The sequence below is a fragment of the Notamacropus eugenii genome, chromosome 4 (genome assembly GCF_028372415.1).
Source record: "Notamacropus eugenii isolate mMacEug1 chromosome 4, mMacEug1.pri_v2, whole genome shotgun sequence".
In the NCBI taxonomy this organism is placed as follows: Eukaryota; Metazoa; Chordata; class Mammalia; order Diprotodontia; family Macropodidae; genus Notamacropus; species Notamacropus eugenii.
Genome location: NC_092875.1, coordinates 154,309,994 through 154,332,313, shown reverse-complemented (window position 1 = coordinate 154,332,313; position 22,320 = coordinate 154,309,994). Strand labels below are relative to the sequence as shown.

Here is a 22,320-nt window from a genome sequence, read left to right as displayed (position 1 = left end):
GTGATGAATTCTTTGGACACAGCAGCCGATGGAGCAAAGAAAAATTCAAAGTGGCCCTTTGTCTTGTTTGATATAACAGCAATAGCAACGGCAGAAAGTGAACCATTCTTAGACCATCTATAAACATTAACTTTGCTTTCGGCACTCTAAATGTGGGCTCTTTGTCCAGTGACCAACAACTACTGGGTATACTTCTAGAGGGATTGATTGATTCCTAGAGATGACAAAGAAGATAGAAAGAATTTGCAGTGAAATGGAAGAACAGCTCACAGTTTTCCTTGGAGAGGTAAATCAAGGAGTTGGCAGATTTGGTTTATTATGTATCCAAAGGCAACAAGAAACATCATTTCATGGGACATTTGCTCATCTCACACTGCAGTGCTTATAGTAAGAGTTTGTGAAACAACCATCATGATAATAATGCAGCTTATTGACCATGACATGTTACAGAGGAGGAAAAGGTGGAAAAATTCTGAAAAAAAAATCATTAAAACCTTCCAAATTAGATCTTCAAGCAGAAGCTGAAAGAGCATTTGGTAGGAGATGTTGTTGGGAGTGGGAATTCTTGTTCTGGAATAGGTTTGACCTGTCAGAATCAAATTAAAATGTCCTTGAAAAATGTTTAACAAAATAAATAAAAACACAATACAATATATCTTTTTAACTTCCAAATTAAATTAGCAGGACACAAACAAGAATTTTCCCAGAATAGGCAGGCAGGATGGGTTGTGATCCACATCATAGTGGGGCATTCCTAAATTAAAAAGAAATTGGAGATCCATTTGAGTATATTTTAATATACAACAAGAGAAGATGAGGCACAGAAAAATATGTTGGAGTATATAAATCAGGAACGAGAAATAAGAGAATCCAAACACTTGCAGAATGCCCAGAAGCCTTATTCCATGTAGATGAAGTCCTAGAGCTAGAGTCAGGAAGACCTGTGTTCACATCCCTCCTCAGCTAATCACTAGCTGCATCAGCCAAGACAAGTCACTCAACCTCTCAGCCTCAGTTCCTTATCTGTAAAGTAAGAGTGTTAGACTTTATGACCTCTGAGTTCCCTTCTTTCTCTAAATCATGAACCTAGATATCATGAATGTGTTCTTCAGGAAAAGAATCAAAAAATACTGGGTATGACAAGCAACAAATAATGCTATGAAAATCGAAATTGATTTTATTTTAAGAGATGGAAAATGACTCATCACTAGTGTGGGAGTAATTCCTAAATCTGTACACAGTCAAGCCACTGATTTGGTAAAGTAAAATTCTAAATTAAAATAACATTAGAAGAGAAGAATAAGAAAAAGATACAGGGGATCATCCAAACAGCTCCAACTTGGCCTCTTTATACAAGTTATGGATGTGAAAAAAGGGGAAATGGATGAAAGAAAGGACGTTGACACGAATTATAATAATTTAGTGCTGAAGTTTTGTTTTGTTTCTAACCAGACCTGTGATTTCATTGGTGTACAAGGCTCTCCATGAAAAACTTCCTCTAACAATACAGACTGGCTTCTTTTAAATTATTTATAGTCTTACAGAGTTTCCTGGTGACAGTTAAGTGACTTGCCCAGGGTCACACAATAAGTAAATGTCATAACAAGGTCATGCCATACTGATTCTGGAGATGTTTCTCTATCTACTATGCCACTCTGAGTTTAACTAACATAAATCATTTGCCAAAATAAAGAGAATCAGTCTAAAAACCCTGTTAGTCAGCAAACACTGGACTTATTGGCCAAAAGGAAAGAAGTTACAGCCAAGGCCAACGATGATTTAGGACATAAACTTGTCTGCAAAATCCTATAAAGAAGTATGATGGAAAATTATGAAGCATATCATCTAATAAAACAGACAGAAGCAGTGGAGAGCAAAGCCAGTTTCAAAAAACCTGGCAAGAGATCCAACTGAGCAAAGTCACACCAAGAGCATTTGTGGATAAAACTGAGAGGGCAAAACACAGATAAAAGATGGAAAAGATCCACAAAGCTTTGTACAGAACTCTGGACTTGGAGTCAAGAGTTCAGATCCTACCTCAGACACTTACTAATTGGGGCAAGTCACATAACCTCTCTCAGCCTGGTTCCTCATCTCTAAAATGAGGATAATAATACTAGTTAAAGGGTTGTTGCAATGAACAGATGAATTAGCATCTACAAAGCCCTTTGCAAACGTAAAAAGTGCCTTATACATGCTAGCTATCATCATCTTCATTATTATTTTCACCATCAAAGACAAAAGAGCTACCACATTTGGTGGCTAAGATCCTAGTCTTGTATTTGCTTATAAAGGAGGTAGAAATGGCCCTAAGGAGAACAAAGACAGGAAGAATGCTGGACTAGCCTGAGTAGGCACAGAGGATGTGTTCATGTTGGACTGGGGGTGGGTGGGAGGAAAACGATGATACAATTTTAAGAGTATTAAGGGATCAATACTCAAGGAACCTGAAGGAGGGGAAGATACCAAAGATACAGAGAAAAAACCTTGGACCTTTTTATTATTACCCAAAAGAGGAGACCAAGAGAACATCAACAACTGTCAGCCTATATATGCCTTTCCCCCATCTATATGACATTTTTATGAAAATAATCTACACATAGATTTAAGGCATCCTCAATGAAAACATTAGAAAGGAACAAGCTGTCATGCATAAATAATATGGGAAAATGTACTGAGTACAGGCTTCTACCACATTTATTTGTATTTGCTGAATACAAATAAAGCATTTGATTTGGTACAGTCAGAGGCTACCTTAAAAGATCTCCTTTTGCTAGGTATTCCCCTTGCATGTGTCTAAATTATCCAAGATTCCTTGAAAAATGCAATAACAGAGAGAAACTTGTTGGATGACTCTTAGGCATAAAACACAGAGATACATGCATGCTGAAGGTGTTCACCTTTGCCATGGAGGAAATACAGTGTTGACTATGAGAAACATTCCATGAAGATAGTGCTTCTGTTGCACATCACAGGATTGTAGGGACCTTAGAAGTAATCAAGTTTAACTTTACAGATAAGTAAACTGAGGCAGTTGAATGACTTGTTGGGGTGACAGATCTAGTATATTTCTGAGGCAAAATTTGAACCCAAGTAGTCCTGATTCCAAGTCCAGCCCTCTCTTCACTGTGCTGATTACATTAACCCCTAGAACACTGCAGAACCTCCTTAATGACATTCAGAAGCATATGGCCTAACTATCCATCCGGAAAAAGTGTGGGTCAAGACTGCCCTGATTCATTATAATATGCAATTAGAGGGAAAACTAATTTAACTCATCCATTAGTATATTTACATATACATATATATTTGTATATATCTAAGTATGCATGTGGATATGTATATGTGGGTATATATATATACACACACATATTTATATGTGCATTTATACATATACATATATGTACCTACACATATATATTTATAGACATATACATATGTGTAAACGTATAAATGGAGCAGCTAAGTGGTGCACTTGATAGAGTACCAATCCTAGAGTCAGGAAGATCTGAATTCAAATGTGACCTCGACATTTACTACCTGTGTCATCCTGGGCAAATTATTTAACCCCTATTTGCCTCAGTTCCTCATCTGTAAAATGGGGACATATTGGAGAGGGAAATGGCAAATCACTCCAGTATCTTTACCAAGAAAAACCCATAGACAAGTTCATGGGGTCACAGACACAACTAAACAATTGAACAACCACAACATATAATATGTATGTATATGTGTGTGTGTATATATATATATATATATATATATATATATACACACACACACAGATTTAAGTAAATGTATATATTATATATAGATACATACATATACATATATGGGCAGATTCCATAAATGGACAATGAATTCTTTAACAAGAAGAGGATAGCAAGCTAGTTTTCCTTTGGAAAATTGCAAAATTCTTTTAATGACCCTTGACTTCTTGAAATTTAGGCTTGTCTTTTTAAAAGCAATGTTCTGCTGCTGGCGCTGTTGGGCTACAAGTCGTAAAACACTACATCCTTTGCAAGTCTGAAAAATGAGCATCACCCAGAAAACAATGGAGAGGAACATGATGGGTGGGTGTAAACTGCCAAACACAGTGAACAAAAAGTTACAAAGGAGACATCAGATAAACACGAGAACAAAAAAGATGGGCAGGGCATGGGGGCTGTGAGGCATGGCTGATGGTCAGTCCCTCGGCTTCGTTGGCAGTTTCACAATCTTGAGAGAAAATGAAGAAAGACCTTGGAACACTGGGAATACTACTTTTGGTGAACTTTTGGAAGGACATGGAAAGAGGATGGGCAAGACTGAGTATTTAAGATTATTTCATTACACAGAATTATGGCACCTCAGAGTCAGAAGGGGCCTCAGAAGTCATCTATTGGCTCAAGAGTCAACCTAAATAAGAATCTTCTCTACTCTAGCACCACAAATAAGTGGTCATCCAGACTTTGCTTGAAGATTTGTAGTGAGGGAGAACCCACTACTTCCTGAAGAAGTCCAGTCATTTTTTGGACCAACAGCTGTCAAAGCTAAAAAAAACTCCCTGCAGGAAGCTAAAATCTGCTTTTCTGTGATTTCCACACATTGTTCTTGCCTCTGTCCCCTAGAAAGAGACCCTTTCTGGTGTCATGGATCCCTTTAGAAGTCAAGGGAAGCCTATGGATCCTTTTTTGGAGTAATATTTTTAAACCCGTAAAATAAGGGATGACAAAGGAAATAATTATCAAAATATTAGGAAAAAAAAAGTTCAGAGGCCCTGAGTTAAGGACCCTGCTCTAAGATTAAGCGAAACAAAGTCTAAATTTCCTAAATTGTCACATACTCAAAGACTACTGCTCCATCTTTTTGAGGTGGGGGGAGGAGAGGGGACGTTGTTAACATATTAGAAAACTCAAGCAAAGATGTTTTAAGTAACTTGCCCAAAGTCACACACTTAGCCAGTGGGCAAAAACTGTATTTAATTTGCCTTTGCTTTCTCCAAAAACCAGTTTTTTAATGGAGAACTTGTTTTTCTTCTTTAAATAAAATGTTTTCATTCATCAAGTATTTTTTTTTCCCTTTTGACTTCCCCTCACCCTCTGGGGGAGGGGGAGGGAAGAAGGAAGGAAGGAAGGAAGAGGAGGGAGGAAAAAAGGAAGGAAAGGTAGAAGGAAGGAAGAAAAGATGGAGGGAAGAAAAGGAGGGAAGGAAGGAAAAAAGGGAGAGTGAAAGAAAAGATGAGAGTCAAGAAAGGAAGAGATAAAGGTGAAAAGGAGGGAAGAAAAAGAGGAAGAAGGGAGGGAATAAGGAAAATAGGAGGGAAGGGAGAAAGGAAAAAGTGAGGGAAGAAAGGGAGGGAGAAAAAAAGGAAATAAGGAAGGGAGGGAGGAAGTATGGGAAAACACATCATATAATCAAGAAGAACAAAACCTTTTGACTGATGGTGTGATATGTGATGGTCTGTAATTTTATCAGTGTGGGAAGATAGTGGAAGAGCTGTAAACCAGGCAGTCTGGCATCTGGGGTAAATTCAATTAAGTAGAAGGTGTTGAGAGAGCAAAGTGCCTAAGGTATGATCACATATATATGGTTGAGAGAGCCCAAGACAGAAATCATGGGAGTTAAAAAAGATTAAAGACCTGGGAGGCCAGGATGTTTGAAAGGGATGAGAAACTGAGATGGTTTGGGAGCTGTCTATTAAACTCATTGGAGATGAGGGATAGTGACCCTGAGGTCCTCATATGAGATCAGTAAAAATCTGGACAGGACAGGTTCAACTTTAAAGGAAGAGAAGCTGGCGCTGAGCAGTGATGGCAAAAAGAAGATTTGAACATGGCAGTGGGGTGCTATGACTGTCCCTCTTCCCTATGAATTTTCTTTTATTTTCTTGTTCATTCATTCGTTTATTTATTTACTTATTTTTAGTTTTCAACATTCACTTCCATAAGTTTTAAATTCTTTCCCCCTCCCTCCCACCTCAGTCCCCAAGATGGCATGCAATCTTATGTGGGCTCCATACATACACTCCTATTAAACACATTTTCACATTAGTCATGTTGCACAGAAGAATTGTAATGAATCTCTCTATGAATTTTCAAGAGGAATTGGGAGGAAATAGGAGAAGGAGGAAAAGGTCAATGGTAGAGGTTGACAAAGAGAGTGATGACTGGAACAGAAGAGAAGGGGATTAATAGCTCCAACAAAAGGACTTTTCCTCACCTCCCTTATCTCACACACTGATTTCTCCATGACCAAAGGAGGAATCAGAAGGAGCAACAGTCGATCGATCAATGAACAAGTATTTATTAAGCACATTGCCAGGCCTGTGCTAGATACTGGGATTACAGGTACAAAAAGTGAAACAATCCCTACCTGCAGTGGGTTTACATTCTAATGGAAAAAAAAAAGTGCATATAAAATATATGTGTGCAGAATAAATATAAAGTGAATGAATGCAAATATACACAAAGTCATTCAATATTAGGTAATTTGGAAGGGAGGGCACTATTGTGTGCACCATTGCTGAGTTCTTGGCCAATAGCTTGTCCTGCTGGGGGTGATTGGCTAGAGAGCCTTTGTTCAGAGATTCATTACCCATCTAACCTGCCTTTGGAGGAAAGAATCAGAGTAATGAAAGTAGAAGATTTGGGCCTCTGGTACCGTATCATCCCTATAAATGAAATCCCTATATCATCCCTATAAATGAAAAAAAAAGTCCTGTCTATAGGATCAACACCTGGTCTTACATCCCTGCTCTGCTGCTTATTGCCTATGTGACCACTGGTGAGCTGCTTTATTTCTCCCGCTCTCAACTTCTTCAAAATTAGGCATCAAGGTCATGCAATAGTTAGAGCACTGGACCTGGAGTAAGGAAGACCTGGACTGATTTGGCCTTGGACGCTTCCTAGCTATGTGGCTCTGGGCAAGTCACTTAACCTCTGTCTGCCTCACTTCCCCTTCTGTAAAGTAGAAATAATAACAGCACCTCCCTCCTAGGGAAGATCAAATGAGGTAATATTCAGAAAGTGCTTTGCAGACCTTACTACTCTGTATAAATGCTAGCTATTGTTATGACCTCTAGCATGGGGGATGCCCTTCAAAGAAAGGATGTGGCCCTCAAGATGACAGTAGAAGAAAAATTTCTAAGGTCATGTTCTCAGGCTACTTCTGTGCCTTCAAGAGAAACTTGGAGGTCACATGTTTTGTAAATTAAGGCTCTGTCTACAAGACTGTGGAACCACCAGCCAGTTCTACCAAGTAGTAGTTGGTTAGGTGGGAAAAAACCCCAAACATCCCAACTTAGTGGTGCACTCGTTTGACCCGCTGCATGTCAGTCAGTCTGGTCTTCTTGGTGAGTCACATTCTAGAAGAGTATGGGTTCTATCCAAGATCCTTTGAAGTCTACTCAGCAGCAAACTTGACTTTAATCTTTCACAAATTTTGGACTGTGCCATAGAGCTGTAACCAGGGCAGGGAGGCCAGAGTAAGAAAATTATTTAAAACAGGCAGCTTCTAAATGGAGCTGTTTCCTAACTCCCTACCACAATTTACTCCTGAAGCTAAGTCCCAGATGAGCTCTAACTCATCCAGTCTTCCTGGCAGGAATTTCTATGAATTAGCCTCTTTCCCTCCCCCAGAGGGTGTTTGGTGGCACTTATCCTGGTTCTGCTAGTTATGTCCCATTTCTGTATTTTAATAGACACAGTCTGGTGGAGCAGAATTCAATTCAAATCAATAGGCATTTATGAAATACTAGCTATATGCCAGTTGCTGCTCTAGGCCAAGCACATACAAAGCCAGAGATGAAAACAGTAACTATGAAACAATATAAAACATAGGCAAAGTAGGTATTAAAATATTAGGGTAGAAGGGGAATCAGGAAAGGCTTTATGTAGAAGGTAACACCTGAGCTAAGCCTTTAATGGAAGTAGACATCTCAAGAGAAGGGGAATGAGAAGGGAGAACATGAAGGACATTCTGTGCAAAGGCATGGAGATGGTATTGCACACAACAGGTAGACCAGTTTGACATGAACATCGAGTTGCGTCAGTTCTGCTCTAACCAACATTTTATTGTTGTTGTTCAGTAGTTTTAGTCATATCTGATTCTTCATGACCCCATTTTGGATTTTCTTGACAAAGATACTGGAGTGATAGGTCACTTTCTTCTCCAGCTCATTTTACAGATGAAGAAAGTGAATTATGTGATTTGCCCAGGGTCACGCAGCTACTAAGCGTCTGAGGCCAAATGGGAACTTACAAAGATGAGCTTTCCTGATTCCAAGCCCTGTGCTCTCTGCCACTTAGCTGTCCCTTAACCAATATATGCGTTGCCCCTAAAAACACCTTAATATGCACAATTCAGCAGTAAAAATCATAGAGTTTGTGGGGGCAGTGGGGTTGCAGGCCAGATACCTAAAACCCTCATTGGTGACACATTTGAAATTGATAGGAACCTAATAGAAATTGTATGTAGCACAGCTGTATACATGTTAAATGGTTAAGAAATACATAAATACTACAACAAATAGTGGCCCCTGATGGCTTCGTCCCTGGGCTGCATAAGCAAGCTTGGCAGGCCAGAACTCCAGGCCTCAGGTCAGAAGCCAAAGCCAAAGGGGACAGAGGGAGAGGCGAGGTGGGGCGGGAGGAGGAGGAGGGGTAGGGCAGACCAGCTTCTACTGCACCAGCAGACAGACAGCAAACACAGCACTTGATCTTATAAAAGACCTGCCTCAGAAGCGCTGCCACTCATGAGTTATTGTGAAGTAGCCCAATATTCTCCACTCTCCCTGTTGCTCATGGAAGATACTGCATAGAAGGAAACCGGAAATTTGCAAAGTGCTTCCTAACATCAATCACATTGGAAAAAATTCATGTTTTTGAAACAGGTATTCTAGCAGAACTGTCTGTATGTGAAAGAGTGAAATGAAATGTCTGGAAAGGTAGGCTAAAACCAATCGATGAAGGGCTTTAAATCTCAAAAACTCGTTTTATTTTATTTAGATTTATTTATCCTTGAGGCCGCATAGAAAACCAACGAAACTGTCAGCAGAGAGAGTGATGTGATCAGACCCAGGCATTAGAAATATCAATTGGACAACAATGGAATAGAGAGAAATGAGACACTAAGGGCAGGTAGACCAATTAAAAGGCTTCCACGCTGGACTTGGGTAGGCAAGACATGTTTCTATCCTTGGTCTTACTAGAGACTCGGTGCCACCTTTGGAATAGATGTCAAAGTAACATTCCTGTTTGATTTTATTTAATAGCTAGCATTTTTATAGAGCTTTAAGGTTTGCAAAGTCTCTACAGACATCATCTCATTTTATCCTCACAACACCCTGGGAAGTAGGTACGATTATCAACCCCGCTTTACAGATGAGAAAACTTAAGCCCACACAAGTTAAATGACTTGCTCAGGGTCACCCAGCTGGGAGGTGTCTGAAGCTCAATTTGACCTCAGGCCTTCCTAACTTTACTTCCAATACTCTGTCCAACTAACCTTATTACTGAGCCTGTTGAAAGACAATATTCTGTAGACTCTTATTCCGCAAAGCCCTAGTCAGTCACTTAAACCACACACTTTCCCTTCTTTTCTTCTCTCCATCTGGTAATTTCTCTTTAATGTCCCAATAGACCTAATACATTACAAGGTGGTGATGATAATTAAGCTGTATAAAGCTCTTTGCCACACTGATTTATTATGTATATGTCGTCATTGTGCTCAGGTCATGCAATTATCCCCTCTTTCCTGGAAGAGGAATTATCTTCTCTCACTGGACTAGAGTGTCCCAGCACATATTCCCTTGTTGCTAGAGGGAATGATGTTAAACTCTACCAGGTGGTAAACCTCAAACTTTTCTAATTCACAGTCCAGTTCACAGGCACAGTCCACAGAGAGGATCATTTGGAAGAGGGCAGACATTCTCTTTGATCCCAGAGGTTAGAAGGTTAAATAATGGATTAAAGTTGTAAATCGCCAAATTTGGGAGGCTTGATGCCAGGGAAAACTCTGTAACAGGTAGAGCTGTAGAATGGGCTGCCTGGGAAGGTAGTGGCTTCTCTTCACTGTAGGCCTTCAAGCAAAGCCTTGGCATCCACGTAGAGGATATATTGTAGTGGGGATCCTGTTCAGGTATGGGTCATACTTGTTAGCTGTTGAGGTCTTTTCTAACTGGGAAATTCAGTGATTCTGTGACCACTGGTGCTAGTTTATTAGCAATGAATAATTTTTTTGACCAGAAAGAAAAACGTAAGTCATTAATGCCACAAGAGTTGGCCCCAGGCCACTCAGAGAGACCTCATGGGAAACCCTGATATAGCCTTGTGAATGAGAAATGGCAGCTGGGGGCTCCATGGATAGAATGCTGGAAATGAGTTCAAATCCTGTCTGAGACAGTTTGCTAACTGTATGACTAGACAAGTCACTTAACCTCTCACAAATTCACTTTCCTCTTCTGTAAAATGGAGATAATAATACACCTACCTCCCACGGTTGTTGTGAAGATCAAATGAGATGATATTTGTAAAGTGCTTCAGAAACCTTAAGGAGCTGTATAAATGCTAACAAGTGTTATTAATACCAACCTGCTGTTTCAGAAATTAAGCTTTCAACATCTCCTCTCTGACCCTGATGACTTGAAAGAATTAACTCAGTTTCCAGAAAGGCCTGATTCTTTTAGGAGTGCCAAATGTCATTAATAATTTCCTTGAGAGAAATCATTAAAACAGAAAACAAAATAAAAATCTTACTAGGTCATGAAAAGCTGAAATTATACCTATATAACAATGGACCTAGTTCATATTTGTCCAGACTCAGATGAAAGCAGACTAGGCCAGTTCGCTCCTTCCCTCTTCCAACCTTTTTTGTTTTTTATTCTTCTAAAGTCCAGATCAGGTGTTACTGTGTATTATTGCTATCCCAGGCCTCTTCCTCCTATGCTCCTATGCTCTTATCAACACTTGACCTCTCCTCCTGTGCTCTCCACACAGTAGGCTTTGATTAGTGCCCATTAAAGTGAATGGAATATTGAAGCACATTGATTGTCTCCCTTTGGTGACCTAAATAAGCCAACCTTAAACAGAATGAGTCTAGATGTGTTACCTCATCAGAGAACTTCCAGTGTGGAAATTATCTCTACTGATGCATCTGAAACTTAGAGTCTTAGAGATTTGCCGGGATGCTGAGGTTACACAGCCAGTATGTGTGAGATGCAGGTCTTAAACAGGTCTTTCTGACTCAAGGTCATTCCTCTGTCCACTTTCCCACAGTGCATCTTTGGTAATCAGTCACACATGGAACGTGCTTTGATAGATTTCCTTTTGCTGTTATGTAGAGATAACCATTCAACTCATTCAGCTCTTTCATCTTCTCTATTTAGACAAGGGTCATTAGACAAGGGTCACTAGACTGGAGTACATTGTTGTTATTCAGTCATTTCAGTCATTACTGACCCTTCATGATTGTCATTGAGGGGCTTTCTTGGCAAAGATACTGGAGTGGTTTGCCATTTCCTTCTCCAACTTATTTTGCAGATGAGGAAACCAAGGCAATTAGGGTTAAGTGACTTGCCTAGGGTCATACAGCTAGGAAGTGTCTGAGGCTGGATTTGAACTCAGATCTTCCTGACACGAGGTCCAATACTCTATCCACAGAGTCACTGGCTGCATCCATCCTTGAGTATACTCAAGTAAAATCCATTTCTTTAGAACTAAAGCATGTCTTAAACTCAGGATTAATTGGACTGCACCCAGACATTGGAAGCATCTATTTTGTTTTAATATCACAGAAATCTCACTGCAGGGGCTCATCTTCTTTGTTTATGAGAACACTTCCATAACTCTGATTCTGTTTATATCAAGGGTTGTTAAATTTTAAGTGTGTTCAAGTTTCATTGTGTTAGCAAGGAAGTTGTAAATTAAATACCAGGAAAAATGAGATTTTTTTATGAGATCCAGGCATATTTAATGTAAGAATTAATGTGCCTGAATGCTTATATACTTTAATCCAGAATTTTTTTTAATAATGGAGACATATCACAGATTTGAAAGCATTCAAGCACAACATGTTTTCTGTTGTTTTTCTTCATTAAAACAGTAAATTATCTTCATGATATACTCGGGACATTTCATGCATCAAGCCAGTATATAGTAGAGGATAGTGACCCTGGGCAATTCACTTAATGTCTTAGGGTCCCCATATGACTTGAAGGTTTTAAGTTGCTGATCTGTATTGGTAGAGGGAATTCCCTTCCTTATACTGATGGGACTTAGAGAGGTGGGAGAGGGAAGACATGTACTTCAGTCACCCACTCCAGTGACTCAACTCAATAAGCAGTTATTAAGCACCTACAGAGTGCAGAGCAAGATAATGCTTACTTATTCTCAATGTGACCTCAGACAGGCCACCTTATGTCCATGGGCCTCTTTCACTATCTGTAAATTGAGGAAGTTGGACTAGAATGCCTCTGAGAACCTTTCCAGCTCTCAAGGATGATCCCAAGACACAGAGTAGCCTGGATTAGATTCCACCACATCTGTATAGTGTTAACAATGAGGAAATGAGCAAAAGGAGCAGGGTAGAAATGCTGATTTTATGCTTTGGAATACTGGTTTCCAACATAATTTAAACAACAATGAAAAGAGCTGTCAGACTCTCCCTGACACTGTAGCAGGGCTATTAGGATAGAAGACAAAAGGATGGGCAGATTAGGATGAATAACAGAAGACACAGTCCGAGGATACAGGATTTATAGTCAGAAAAGAACAGGGTTCAGATCCTGCCTCTGACACTTCTTAATTATGTGACCATGAATTTATATGACCAGAAGCAAGTGACTTATCTTTTCTGTGCCTCAGTTCCCTTGTCTATGAAAAGCAGATGATTCTACCATTGTGGTTGTTGAGGTTGTTCAGTCATGTTCAACTCTTTGTGACCCCATTTGGAGTTTTCTTGGCAAAGATACTGGAAGGGTTTGCCATTCCTTTCTCCAGTTCATTTTTACAGATGAGGAAACTGAGACAAACAGGGTTAAGTGACGTGTCCAGGGTCACACAGCTAGTGTTTGAAGCCAGATTTGATGATGAGTTTTTAAGACAATGAGTTTTCCTGATTCCACTGCACCATCCAGCTGTCCCTAGGTCAGTCCTTAGTCCTTGTAAGTTTTCTTTAATAAACTCTGTAATTTTCATAGATGCATACCCAAAATCATCAGCTACATTTGCATACTCTGCCATACAATGGACTCAGACTTTTTTCTGGTTCTTTTAATTATCATTCTAATCATCAATCTGAAATCAACGTTTGCTCACTGGGATAGTGATCATCACTATATAATCATAATTATCAGTAAATTAGTTCTTAGCTCATGTTATCCGACACAGAATGATATGCCAGGCTGCATGACAAGTGAGAAATGCCATAGAAGGTCCGGGGGAATGGCTATATCGGAAGCAGTCTATAATCAGAAAAGAGAGTAGGTGGATCACAGAGTAAGGAGAAGAGATGATAGATGGACCACATGATTAACAGGCTGGATCCACTGGGACCAGAAATAGGAGGTCAGGAGATGGAAAGTAAGCAGGATGGGCCAAGAGTTTGGCTCTGCGCTCAAAAATGGAAAGGGTGGGTATAGGATCATTGATTCTGCTTTGTTCATCATGAAGAATGATGATGATCAGCTGGGAATACACAACAGATTTGTTTTTTGTTTTAAAAAATTTTACAGTTCACACCCTGTTGCACATTTCACCCTCAGATAGCAACAACAACAATAATAAACTAGCATTTATTTACATAATGCCTTATGGCTGGCAAAGCTCTTTAAAAACATCTCATTTGATCCTCACAACAACCCTGGGAGTGAGGTGCTGTTGTTAGCCCCATTTTACGGATGAGGCAGGTAGAGGCACAAATGACTTGCCCAGCGTTGCACAACGAGTGTCCAGAACTCTAGCCATTGTACCGCCTAGTAACCTTAATGCTATGTATCCCAAGATATACCATAAAAGCATTCATTAAGTAGCTGCTTATGAAGTGATACATAGATGATGATGAAATGAGATAGTCTCTTGTCTCAAAAGGAGTTTATTATCTTGGTGGAGGGAAGAGGGGAAGGGAGGAAGACACAGAACAGGCAATCATGTAAATAAGACTGACACAAGGTAGAGTGTGGTAGCAGCGAAGGGGCAATCTAGACAAAGTTTTCTAGAAACACTGGAGGAGAGAAAGAATGCTTTTAGGTAGGGGAATTACAGAAGACCTCCTGGAGGAGGCGATGTCTGAGCTGAGCCTGGAGGGCAGAAAAGGATTTTGACAAGAAGATATGAAAGGAAGAATGCATTGCCGATCAAGCCTGAAGAACAGCCGATCATCTAGTCTGGCTAAAACATACAATGAATGAAGGGGAGTATTGTGAGATAGGGCAGCAAAGGGAGGTTGTAGCCATGGCATATAAAGCACTTAATGCCTGAAAGGCAATTTTGTAGTATAGTAAGAAGAGCAGTTGACTCTTTTCTCGCTGTTTCTTAGAGAAGAAAGAGGAGGAGGAAGAAGAGGAGGAGAATGAGGACTTTCCTTGGCTTCCTTCCATATTGAGTTCAAATCCTACCCTTTGAAGGAAGGTTTTTCCAGTTTCCCCAAAGGATAGTGCCTTCTCCTCTGAGATTACCTTCTGTATATACCTTGTATGTATCTAATTATTTATGTGTTGTCTCCCCCATTAGAAAATAATCTCCTTGAAGGCAGAGAATGTTTTTGCCTTTCTTTGTTGTGTGGTTTGTTCTTTGTTCTGGAAGAGGACCATGACATCAGGGAGATAATGACATGACTTGCAATTGACTTTGATTTGAGGTGAGGGAGGGCTGCACAGTCACCAGCTTCATTTTCTCCCCCACAGTCATCTGGGTCTAGTGGTCAGATATAGAACAGCATGACTACAGATGGGCCAGGGTGCAGTGGGCGACCTTGGCCCTTTTAAGCTAATGTCTTTCCAGGTTTCTCACTTTGAGTAAGGCAACGCCCTTGGCCTCTTTAAGAAGTGAGTCAAGGGATGGTTCCTTTAATAATAATTTTTAAAAAATCAAACTGGGAGGAGAAGACACTCAGGGTTGCTGAGAGTTCTCAAAAGAGAAACAGCTATTATTTACATTCACTCTGAGCCAGGAGAGCCCCCAAAATAACCATTAAGTGGTGCTTGGGCATGGACCTATTGTTGTCCAATTCATGAGATCCAGAGTGAATTAGGTTTAAGGCTTGGTCTTTGAAAAAGAAACCTAGCCAACAAACCCTAAGTTAACTAGGTAGCTTTCAGCCATCAAAATTTACCCTCCTGTGTGGGATGGCTCGGATCCCTACTTAAATTAATTACTCAAAGGCTTCTCAAAGTGATGACAGAAAGATTTATTTACTAGATTCTTGAGAATCGGGCAATTCCTGTACCAGTTCACCTGGAGCAGGAAAAAGCCAAAGACAAAGAAAAGGCAGTGATTTCTGTAGACCCTAACACAAGTCCCTCCCCCCTCCACTGACCATTATTCTCATTAGCTAAGAATATGATCCTACATTCTAGACGCGAAATCTAACCAATCCCTTTTGAAATGAAGACATTGAAGAATTATGTAAGTTTTATCCAATCATTGAGACCCTAATGTACTACACAGTTTTATATCCTTATATGGAACTATTCCACTCTAAAAATATTGTAACCTTGAGCCTCTCGGTCTTATCTCACCCCTGGGAGAAGAATTACAATCGAGAAGTCTTCACTAAACCTATTTCACTCACTCCTTTGGGCAAAACACCTTCAGATAAAGGAGGCAGAAAAGAGGGAGAAAGGAGAGGAAAGGGGAGGAGAGGAGGAACTGAGTTGTCCAACTAGAACTGAGCAGCTGGGTAGCCATTCAGGCAGCTCAGACTACTCCCACGTTGTGGTTTGCCCTTTGTTCTCAAGGAGTATCTTGACATCAGGAAGATGATGACATGACTTCAGCACAGTGCCTAGTAAATATTAAGTGCTTAATAAATGCTCATTGACTTGATTGACAATCTACTCAACCATCAGTAACTTGCTTAACCTTTCAAACCCTGGGCAAATGACTTAACTTTTCTATGTCCAAGTTTCCTCATCTGTAAAATGAGGATAGTAATAGCTTCAGTACCTACCTTACTGTGGAGCTGTGATACAATAAGGTGCTTATCCCCAGCTGGTTCCATTGTGTTTTATCTTAAGACAATAGGGAACCACTGAAAGAGTTTGAGGAAGGGAATCACAGGGTCAGACCTGCACATTTGGAAAATTATTTTTCTGCTGTAAAGGTGAATTGAGGAGGGGAGCAATTTGTTTAGTTGAAATTAATTGAATTGATTAAAGTATCCATTTTCCCAATGTCTTTTGTCTTTTCTCTTTCAGTGGCCCATATGTGCAATATTATGGAGCATAACTGTGCCCACTTCTGTGTCAACACACCTGGCTCATACCTTTGCAGATGCAAACAAGGCTATATTCTGAACACGGATCAGAAAACCTGCAGAAGTAAGACATCTTTCTCCCTCTAATTTGCTTATACTTTTTCTTTCTACCCATATCTTTCTGCTCCTCTTCTTTCTCTTGTCCTCTACCTCCTTGTTTTTCTTTTCTTTCTTTCCCTTTCCCTCTTTTTCCCTTTCTCGAAATAGGTCTACATTATTTGAATTTTCTCTAAGATTTAATTTCTACCTTTCAAAAAGAGCTCTCTTTCCCATGATGGAACAGCTAGGTGGTACAGTGCATAGACCTCTGAACGCAGAGTCAGGAAGACTCATCTTCCGAAGTTTAAATCCAAACTTTGACACTAATTAGCTATGTGACCCTGGGCAAGTCATTTAACCTTGTTGGTCTCAGTTTCCTGATCTGTAAAATGAGCTGGAGGAAATGGCAAAACACTCTAGTATCTTTACCAAAAAAAAATCCCAGTGGGGTCTTGAAGAGTTGGACATGACTGAAATGACTGAATGGCAGCAATGCCCATGACACCTAGTAAAAGCCTAGGCAAACAGTAAGTGCTTAATATATGTTTTCTTCAGGTGATTTCTTTTAAGTTAAACTTACCATGTATGTATCTTTGGGCAGACTGTTTAACTTCATTGGGCTTCACTTTTCCACCTTTATAAAATATGATTTTGAATGAAATGCCTTCAAAGTTCCTTTTCAGACTCTGTGTTCCCTGATGGTCATGATAACAACTACTACTGTTAAATTCAGTAAAAATTGATTATCACTTATTATGTGTCAGACAGTATGCTAAATGCTGGGAATCCAAAAAGAGGCAAAAAACAATCCCTGTTCTCAAAGAGCTTATGCCACCACCACTGCTACCACTACTACTGCTTCTATTACCACTACTACTGCTACTACTACTACTACTTCTACTACCACTACTACTACTACTACTACTACTACTACTACTACTACTACTACTACTACTAGCATTTATGTGGTGCTTTAAGCTTTGCAAAGTGCTTAATCATCCCATTTTATCCTCACAACAACCTTAAAAGGTAGTTCCCATTATTTTTCCCATTTTACAAGTGAGCAAACTGAGACTAAGAGAGTTTAAGAGATTGGTCCAGGGTCATACAGCTAGTACATGTCTGAGACTGGATTTGAACTCAGATCTTCCTGACCTGAGGCTCAGTGTTTTATCCATGGCACTACCTGGCTATCTATGGGTATTTCCATTGTACAAGTCTTACTCTTTTGCTTAATGGTTTGTTGAAGGTCATTCTAACTTATTCTCTCATTAATTATTCTCTGAAGGGTTATATCATTGTTTATTCTCTTCTCACTTTTGATGAGAAGTAAACCTGAAGCACAACTATTAACTTCAGCTGCACTTACTATTTTAGAAGTGTGCAGGGATCAGGTTGTTTTGGTGAAAAAGACTTCGAGGTCCATAAAATAAAAAATCAAATAAATATAAAATATTAATACAAGTATTTATATTATATATAATAAAATAATATTAATACAAATAAAATATTAATAGGGCCCTTGTGATCTTTTCAGGTCAAACACCAAAGACTAGACAAATAGGCTGATATCTGAGCCAGCATGAGGTCACCTGCCTTTGAGAAGGCAGTGGTGCTCTTGTGTATTAGCCATACTTCCTCTCATTTTTTAAAATGAACAGGTAGTAAAACTGTAATAGCAACAAAATGAAAACTGAGCATATACATGCTTGTACAAGTTGCATCAAGTTCACTGTTCTAATTGAATAAAACCCTGATACATATTTAATCATATGTATAGTTGTTATTGTGTGATGTACTAAATGTACATAATTGGGCATAAATTAGATATGGTATGTATGTAACCCTTAAGTGACTCTATAAAAGTGACTTTTAAACAGTCAGCCAAATTTTTAGTTTTCATATTCTTATTTTGTTAGTTTTCTGATATCTGTAATCAATGCCAATGTCCATATTTTTCCACATATCATGTAGCATTTGATCATCATTTTTATTTTCAAAGCTATAACTAAGGTAGGACCATTGAGGCCTTTCTCCTAGAGTAGAAAATGTTTAAGGGTGCTTATGTTTTGAATCATTTCAGTTGTGTCCAACTCTTTTTCTCCTATTTGGGGTTTTCTTGGTAAAGATACTGGAGTAGTTGGCCATTTCCTTCTCCAACTCATTTTACAGTTGAGAGAACTGAGGCAAACAGGGTTGCATGATTTCCCCATGGTCATACAGCTAGTAAGTATCTGAGACCAGATTTGAACTCAGGTCTTCCTGATTCCAGGCTCAATGCTCTATCTACAGTACTACCTAGTTGCCCCCCCAAGGGTACTTTTAGCACTGTTCAAAGATGGGCTACCTCATCCCACCCCCGAGTCCTTCTTGTGCCCACCACCTGTAGCCTCAGTCTAGGGCAAAATTTCTGCCTCAAATTGCTTGATACTGAGACATTTGGAAGACTTGAGGATGCAGACTAGGAAGAAGCAGTACCACCCAGCTTCCACCCATAGGACTCCAACAATGATTTAAGGACGATGGACCAAGAATGATAGGAAATTGAAGGAGAAACTACAGTGTGTCATTTTCCCAGCCCAAGGCCACAAATTCAAACCACAGACAAGTAACCAGGGCAGGAACTGTGAAACAATGGTAGGCTGGGGCCTCAGACTAAGCACTCAGCTCTCCAAGCTAGGCCAGAAGCACAGAGAAGCCCAGAGCTGATCACAGACTGAACCCTAGACCCATACCAACAGGAAAGAGCCCCCAAAACAGGTTCCCAGAGCTCTGAGTTAGGCCAGCCCAGGACAGATCAAAGATACCCTGGCCCAGGGTAAGAGCACAGACTCAGACTTGCTGAGTTCAGAATTGCTTGAGATATGCAGAACTGATCATGGACTCAGTCATAGTCCCAAGCCAAACTTGAGAGGTCTCCTAGAGGGGCCAGGAGTCTGGATTCAGCACCCAGAGCTTTCAGGTAGTCAAACAACACTGTTTGCCTTACCCTTGACCAGAAACTCAGGATGTGAAGAATGGATCCACAACCAGAGCCCCTAGCCCAGGGTTGTCTAGAACAGATCATGGACCCAGATCATGGACCCTACACAGGATAGCAGCGATGCAAGGGACCCTTGATTGCAGATTCAGTCCCCAGGATTCCCACTAGGCCATCAACACCTGATTGCCCAGAGCAAATCACTAGAAGAACAAAAATAGATAAAGAGCTATTATGCAACCAGGGATGCCGAATATGTAGACCCAGAAGGGAAAAATAGCTCTAAAACACCTACAAGCAAAGCCTCAAAAAAACCCCCACATCTTAGCCGTTTGATTAGTTGGAATTCTTTGAAGAAATGACACAAGATTTTTAAAATTAGTTAAAGTGGTATTCCAAATGAAATGAGAGTGATAGAGGAAAGAATTAGAAAGGAAATGAGAGCTATGGAGGAGAGACTTGAAAGGAGAATTACAGCTTGACATAAGAGGTGCAGCAGATTACCTGAAAATTAGAATGAACTAAAGAGTAATTAATGACTCAATGAGACTGCATGAAATATGACAACAAAGTCAAAAGATTTTTAAAATAGAAAAAAATTAAGATATCTCTTATCAAAATCAACTTAGAAAGAAGATCAAAAGAAGATCATGTTAGTATCATTGAACTACCTAAAAGCCATGCCAAAAAAAAGTACAGCCTCAAGAAATCATGAGAGAAAACTACTTGTATCTCTCAGAACCAGGGGACAAAGTGAAAAAAAGAAAGAAAGAAACTTGTCACTTGCTGAAAGAAATCAAAATGAAAATTACTGGGATTTTCATAACCAAGACTCAGAGCTTCAAGGTAATAGAAATAGATAGCATTTCTATATATGTATTATATATATATATAATATAATTATGTAATATATTATGTAATATAATTACATATTCTATATATGTATATTATAGATATAATATATGTATAGTATTCGTACACTACCAGCAGCTGGAAAGGAAGAATTTAAGTGTCAAGGAATTAGTTGATATCTCACAAGATTTAAAGGCTATCACATAAAGGTCTATAAAACATGGAATATGTTATTTCAAAAGGCAAAAGATATGGGTTTACAACCAATAATAATTTGTGATAGGTGATGGACTATCCATGCACAGTAAGATATGTATTTTTGGACATGGCCAATGTGTGAATAGTGTTTTGCTTGAGTATGGACATTAATTGAAGGAGTTTTTTTTCTTATTTTCTCCTAGTTTTGTGGGGGTTGTGGAGGGGAAGGTAGAAGAGAGAGAGGGAGAGAGAACACAAATGCTTTTTTATGGAAAAATAAAGTTAGAGGGATTAAATAATATTGTTCTGAGGTTTCATCATCCATTTGAGCTCTTCCCCTGCCCATTCCATAATGGGGGCAATTGCCTTATTCCTTTCTCTTCCAGGTGACCATTCTACCAGGCCTTGCCTTATCAGTAGCCAGTACTACAGCATTGTAAAAGCTTCAAGGAATCCCAGGCTTGCCTCCTCCCAGCCTCATGGTTTCATCCCAGATGATCCTCACCCCAGTCTTCATTTGCCCTAGGTCTGAACCTTAATAGATCAGTTCATAGTTATAGTTTAGCCACAGGGCAATAAAAAGACACATAGTAGATGTGAGTAGGCTGCAACATACAACAGTGAAGATTTTTGCACAAGAAGCCATATAAAAGGTATCATCAAAGGAGGCAGGCCAGTCATGAAGCAAGAGTGAGGGGTGACCAATGGACAGCTTTTATGCTTTATTGGTACCCAGTCAGTGTCACGAGACCTAGACGAAGGGCCACAGCACATTGGGTGGAAAGCTTGTAGAGGATTTTAAGGAGACGTGAACAGGAGTCATCAGGATGAGAAGGCTTGAGATCCTCACTGGATCCTTGAGGTCAAGAACTGTTTTTGTCCATTTACTTTTGTATCCCCAGCCCTTGGCACAGTATGAAACCCACACTAAATGATCAATAAATGTTTGTTGGTTGATAAATCGGTTGTTTATTGCAGAGGGTAACTGCATCAGTGTGCTCACAGATCCACCAAAGTAAAGACATTTCTCTTTAAAATATATACGTTAAATTGATGTTATCCTTCAAAGTAGTCCCCCAAGAGCTTATTCTAATCATTTAGAATCCTGTTTTAGAATTGTCTTTGAAGACATTTACCAAGCCCCATATGAATAAAGAAGGGAGAGATTCAGCTGATTCACTTGTAAATACTAGGGCTGGAAACACAAATGTTGCTTTCATTATTTTTTTGCATATAAAGTATTCAACATTAACACTGGATAAAGAAAGATGAAAGAAATAGAATTTTTCCCCTCAGTGTCTTGGAGTCAGAAAGACCTTGGTTCTGATCCCATCTCAGACCTTCATAGATACTGTAATTCTGACATGTCACTTAAATCACTTTGTGCCTCAGTTTACTTCTCTGTAAAAAGAGGAGGTTGGACTTAGTAGTCTCTAAGGTCTCTTCTATCTCTAAATCTTGGATCCTAAGATTCTTCCAAAATGGGCCCATTTCTGCAAGATGTGACACTGTCCAGATGCCCCCCTGTTTCCATCACTGTGCATCTTTCCCTTCAAGTTCCTTTCAGATTCCTTCCTTCCTTCTGATGACACCTTTCATCTCTTCCTTTGGTTAGATTTTTTTCCTTCTCACACAAAAGGATTCAGCCTTGGTTGCCTATGTGTATGGGATCTGCTTTATTGTTCTTTATTTTATTGTTTTAAAGACTTTCCCCTCCCTTTCTCATATTTTCTGGAACATATCATTGCTATCTTGAAACTCATGGAAATACAACATTTCAGAAACTTCATTTGGCATTC

General features: G+C 39.5%; 1 protein-coding gene across 3 annotated transcripts in view; it reads left to right on the top strand.

Moving 5' to 3' along the window:
- MATN2 (matrilin 2) overlaps window positions 1-22,320 on the top strand; it is a 203,856-nt gene that overhangs the window by 76,578 nt on the left and 104,958 nt on the right. For all 3 annotated transcript variants that reach the window (XM_072603435.1, XM_072603436.1, XM_072603434.1), the window contains exon 4: window positions 16,394-16,516. In XM_072603435.1, coding sequence (XP_072459536.1) covers window positions 16,394-16,516 — 123 coding nt within the window. The remainder of the gene's footprint in view (window positions 1-16,393; window positions 16,517-22,320) is intronic.